Source organism: Sinohyriopsis cumingii, chromosome 1 (assembly GCF_028554795.1).
Source record: "Sinohyriopsis cumingii isolate HCF-2022 chromosome 1, ASM2855479v2, whole genome shotgun sequence".
In the NCBI taxonomy this organism is placed as follows: domain Eukaryota; kingdom Metazoa; phylum Mollusca; class Bivalvia; order Unionida; family Unionidae; genus Sinohyriopsis; species Sinohyriopsis cumingii.
In genome coordinates, this window is record NC_142961.1 from 50,653,608 (window position 1) to 50,659,501 (window position 5,894).

Sequence of the window (5,894 nt, forward strand, 5' to 3'; positions counted from 1 at the left end):
TTGACTGTATTCATTTATATACTGTTTGTTGATTGACACAATTTAAGCTTGTATATCAGCACATAAAGAAGACACGTGCAACCCTCTATTCGCAATTTAACCCAAATCTTGTTACATCTTATCGTAAAATCAAATAAACATATCGAAAATATCGAGTGAAATTCACGGGGTAATCAGTATAGTCATATTGACACAAAGTTTTGCATACACCAATCTGCGTAAAAGTCGAGATCTGCTTGTAATCTCCATCGCGTCGGAGATTTCAGTTGTAATTACACTGCACTTATCATGCTTACATTAAGTTCATCCAACCTAATGTCTTTGACTAAAGGTGTCGTAAACATGTATCTTTTCACTTTCATGTCATGTACGAATTCAGTCAAATTTTTATACTGATTTACTAGTACATCTTTTTTTTTTAAAAAAATGGCAAAAATAATTCAACAACAATTCTGGACCTTTTTCGAACAAAATTCACACACACCTTCATGATATTAGACAGATTCTACGAATAGACGGGATATTGTTGTACACTGCACATGGAACATATTTGATTTATCAAATTAATGACTTTGTGCAAGTTTGTCATTTAAAATTATGTACATATTTCCATACATGACATTTAATTTTTAATCTGCTGATCGTATTAACCCCTCGACCCGTCAAAAAAGTACACACTAAAACGTAGTCACTTGTTAGTTGAAACTTGACTGTCGTTTTATTCTTCCGCACATTTATTGGGTATTGTGCACAGCTTAAATAAGTAGACACAAATAATTTTACTTTGGCGCCCTTTCGAGGAAAGTCATGATTTTTGTTGTTGAAATTTTGGAAACACACCACCACCATCATTTGACCTGATGAGGCCTCATAAATAGTTGTCCAACGATGAATGCACATTCAAGTAAAATTAGTGCATACTATATATTGACATTTATCTATAAAAAATGGTCTGAAATTTTCTGTCATGGCAATGGTAAAAAATAAATATGGCTGGCACATCCAGCCATGCATACAGCATGATCTTTGTAACAAGAGGCAAGCGGTCAGTCCTTAGATTCAGTAAATTCACAGATGATTAACAGTGGTTTGTTTTTAAAGTTATTCGATTGCTAGTCGGGAGCAGGTTAGGTTCTGCATGCAGTGAATTATGTTTTAAGAGGTTGGTCTTTCTAAATGTCAACGTAGACACCACAAAGATCTAACACATCTTTATATTCATCGACTAAAAGGGATTATAGATGTTAACTGATCATTAAACACTGAAGTGGGCCTAAACTCTTCAGAAAAAAAAATCTATACATTTAAAGACTAAACTGGACAATATCATTATTAAAAATTTAATAGTAAAGTGAAGACTTTGTAATGGATAAAATACAATGTGAGCATTTTATTTAAAATAGGGCAACGTCTAAGAACGATGTTTTAATAACTAGAAAACGACAAAATGTAAGCGTACAATTTGCATGCTTGTACAAGGTCCTAATCTGGTATGTTGTGATATAATACGAGGCCCCATTTACAACGGCGGTTTTAGAGTTAGTAACCTGAGCCGTTTATATTTTTTTCCTATCGGTAATAACGTCATTACACAATCCCCGTTCTAAATGAGTAATAGTGCAGCCCACATTTTCCTTCACATCTATGAGCGCGCACTATCAGCATACGGTCGTGACGATCAACAGTTACTGTATGCAGTAAATATGTAGACTGGGCAACATTATATAGGCGTCTATTTTTAGAGCATTTCGAGCAGCCAATAGCGTTCCTCTATAGCTGTAAAGATAATTTGTACGTGTTTCACATTTATTTAGCATACTGTAGATAGATTTTGATTCATACTACATTAGAATTCCATGGAGTGAAAATATCGAATGATATAATATTTTTTATGTACATTTTGTGTTATATTCTCCACGTAAAGTGCAATTAAGAACAATGATCACCGCTATGGACACGATGATGGATCCTGTATTTCAGACAGCACAGAATAGCATGTCACCTAAATTTGATGAAAATGAACTTCAAAATGTAAGTATTTTTATAATTATTTGTGTTTTTATTGGTCGTACATATTTTATGCCTACATATCTCCATATACGAGTCTTTATCTTTGGTTAAGGTTAAAAACAATTTTACATATGTTATCTACACACGTTGTATATAAGGGATAACTTTCGGTAGCATTAACACATTCCTTAAAAATGGCAATATGACTTAAATTATGAAATTTTACTTGAATATGTATGTGTAAGTATCAAATGCGTTTTATTGCATCTATAAAAAAAAACGGCCGTCGTTAAGAACTTTCCGACAGAAATAATATTTTCCTCGATATAAGTCACTCGGATGAAAAATATAAGCTGGTGAACGTTCTTCCCTGTTTAATAAAATCGTTTGGGAACATAAACATTTTAAATGTACACGGTATTGTCCCAGCTGTGCTTAATCGAGCGCGTTGTTGACAGTTCACGAAATTACTTATTAAATCATAAGACTGTTTGCTTCTTGAATCTACCTTGTGATAGATTTACTACTAAGCTGTCTGTGTATGTATGAAGTGTGGGTCAGGCGCTGTCACTTTCAAAACATATTAGTCGGTTTTATTAATGAAATCGACATAGACAAGTACTATTTATCACTGGCTTCAAATGATGCAAGCCGATTACAAGATCACGTGCCAATTAGGCCAAATGGATGAGGCAGATGTCAATCCGTCTCGTGGGTGAAAGGTCATTAGTTTCGGACTGCGCGCGTACAGGTATATAAAGCCCATACTAACCTTGTGAGACAGTCATACCTATCTTGTTGGTGTAATGAAAGGTTGGTTTGTATTAGGAAGGGATAAAGTGCAATAATATTGGACACGGAAATGTATTTGCATTACTTCGTCAGTGGGGAAAAGGTAATTCGGCTTAATTTTTCACAATCTTAAGATTTCCTCCGACTGAATTCATAGACCATTTCTAATATATTAATGCAATAATTACTTTATCTTTTTACTGTTATTTTATATTTTAGAGCCGTTTTGTATACTAATGTGAATTAAGATACATGCAGTAGGCACTGCTAAATAAAACAAAAATTTATTTGAAAAAATTCATCCATTTTCAGGCATGGCAAGATGTTGAGAACTTGTTGTACCAAGACAATCCGTACGAGAACAGCATGATGAGTATGATGGACCAGATGAGAAGCAACGTCTCCCAGAGTCTGGGATCTCCTGATAGCCCCATGATGGGGAGTCCAGTTCAGTCTCCGGCACAAGCGGGGAACAATCTGATGAGCATGAGCATGGTCCCGAGTCCCGCTGCACAGCAGCTTTCTCCCCGTCACAATGGCAACAGCTCTCCAAATCAGCAATACACTGCATATGACGATCTGTTGGACTTGGACTTCATTCTGTCAAACACTGTAGACAATTCTTCAATGTATCCCGAGGATGCTGGGATGAAAGTAAAACAGGAACCTCTTGCAGGACAAGAGACGCTGCCAGATTTTCATTCCACGTTTTTGGATATTCCTGACATTAAATTTGATAGTGATATTGCAAACATGAGTGAACTTAGTCCTATTGTGGAAACGTCAAAATCGGACTTTAAAAATGTTACACCCAAACAGGAGTGCAACCCAGTTATCTCCAGTTCGTGTTCTTCTTATAGCATGAACACTAACCCAATAATGACCATGACCAGAATACACTGCAATCCGATCCCAAACCAGGGACATCTTCACTATATTCAACACATTCCAGGTCATCTATCACCACCAGCTTCCCCAGAGCTACGAGAAACTTCGCCAAAATGCCAGATGCAATTGCCTTCCATGATGCCACCTCATTCCGTGTGTTCACCTCATCAGCACCAGACATCGCCACAGCCACATCAGCAATCTCTCACAATGCAGCATCCGCATCATGTGCATCAGCAACAGCAACAACATTATCAGCAATTTCTCATGTCACATCATATGATGTCCAAGATGAATGCCCAACAGAGTCATATGGTGCCAGTTTCTCATCACATGATCACTCCGCCTTCATCTCCAGAGCTTGTCGACCTACTTTTGCCTCAGTCCACGCTTGATCCAACTGTGTCGCAGCCCAAGAAACGCGGCCGACGAACCTGGGGCCGCAAACGCCAAACAAGCCACACATGCACCCATCCAGGATGTAGCAAAACGTACACGAAAAGTTCGCACCTGAAGGCGCATCTTAGAACACACACTGGGGAAAAACCATATCACTGTACTTGGAAGGGTTGCGGCTGGAAATTCGCACGGTCGGACGAACTCACGCGCCATTACAGAAAACACACGGGAGATCGACCATTCCAGTGCCATCTCTGCGAGCGAGCATTTTCTAGGAGCGACCATCTGTCCTTGCACATGAAGCGCCATATATGAACTGTTCGAAAAGACAAAGAACTTGGAACAAATATGACTCGAAGCCCATTTTCGGGCTCTAAAGGCATGAATATTGTGGTTCATTCAGATTTCAGTTCAGTGCATTTAGGTCATGTTAGAAACATTGCAATTTACCGTTGATTGCCATGTGGACATTATCAAATGCAGAAATTGTTACAATCTGATCTTGAAGAGCCACATGTTTGGTACCTTCGATAAATCGTGGCGCCACCCGGCAGTTGACACGAGTTGGAACTAATGGCGGGACCATTGGTTGCTATGATGGTGGGTCACGTGGTTTGCGCTGGCCGCCCCATGTTGGCTCACGAATTGGAAGGAGGGAAAAGTTGTAAAACGTTTGAGATAAATTTACATATAAAACATTAATATATATGCATTAATATATATATGAAAAGTTATTTTGTAATATCAAAATTTTATCATCGTTACCGGTGCTTGTGGCCAGTCGTGAGATATCTGTGGGGACATTTCTTGGAAAAGCTGATATTCTTTTGGTACTTAAATCATTCGTCTTTCATTCAACCCTCAAAATTCATACAAAATAAATTCAACATTTTAGTATACTCAAGCCATAAGTGGTGCCTAATTTTCACATGATATAAAAGAAATAATAGTGTGCAATCAATACAGGTCGGTGTATGTTTCTTTGTGTTCAGCAGCACGTTCTGATATTTTTCTTTCATCATGGTTGTTTTCATATTTTTTCGACCACACTCATGACTGGTCCCTAAATTGTAGACCACTTGGTCCTAAAGTGTACAAGCTTTCTGACTCGTTTGCTTTATAGTGCTATAAGTTTGCTGTTATATGTATTTTAAAATATAATCTTACGCAATGTATCTAAAAAAGGAGTGCTTGAATCAAATTAATTCTTGTGTTAAATTCTCAAAAATATAAAAAAAGATTATTTAGATCTGAATCAGATTAGTTTCTTTTTTTAAGTATGTTGTAACTTGTTTGAAGGGACTGGTTCCTAAGTTGTGTACAGGTGTATTTAAAATATATATGTTATATCTATCTGTTGGTGCTTATCCATTGCACATCGAATTCATGTTAATGTGTTATACTAGTCAAACTATATATATATATATATATATATATATATATATATATATATATATATATATATATATATATATATCAACAATGTGCCATATTCTTGATATTACATGCATGCTATATTATTTTATTCCACTTGTCCCAGCTAGACTGGGATGAGCACTGCATATGAGATTGTAAAATTAAAAAGATAACGAAGTATACTTTTGCTTCCGTTTATCTGTTATTGCCTACATTCACATACATGCTACTATGCACACGTACATGGGATACAAACTTCATTGTTATGAAATTCACCCAATTTATGAACTCTTAATAGTCTCTCTCTCTCTCTCTCTCATGCACACATATATATAGACACAAATGCCCTAACATAAAATTTTGCAAAATTTAGTAATCACATAAAATAT

At 36.5% G+C, this 5,894-nt stretch overlaps 1 protein-coding gene across 2 annotated transcripts; it reads left to right on the forward strand.

Annotated features, from left to right (window-relative positions):
• Nucleotides 1–1,805: 1,805 nt before the first annotated feature.
• LOC149806853 (uncharacterized) lies at nt 1,806–5,687 on the forward strand. 2 transcript variants are annotated; one of them, XM_089958652.1, is made up of 2 exons: nt 1,806–2,031; nt 3,115–5,687. In XM_089958652.1, the coding sequence occupies exons 1-2, from the start codon at nt 1,939–1,941 to the stop codon at nt 4,402–4,404; spliced, it is 1,383 nt and encodes a 460-aa protein (XP_089814778.1). In that variant the 5' UTR covers nt 1,806–1,938; the 3' UTR covers nt 4,405–5,687. The 2 variants fall into 2 exon arrangements, with proteins under 2 accessions (XP_089814778.1, XP_089814787.1); XM_089958661.1 differs by lacking the exon at nt 1,806–2,031 and adding an exon at nt 2,450–2,905.
• The last annotated feature ends 207 nt before the right edge of the window (nt 5,688–5,894 follow it).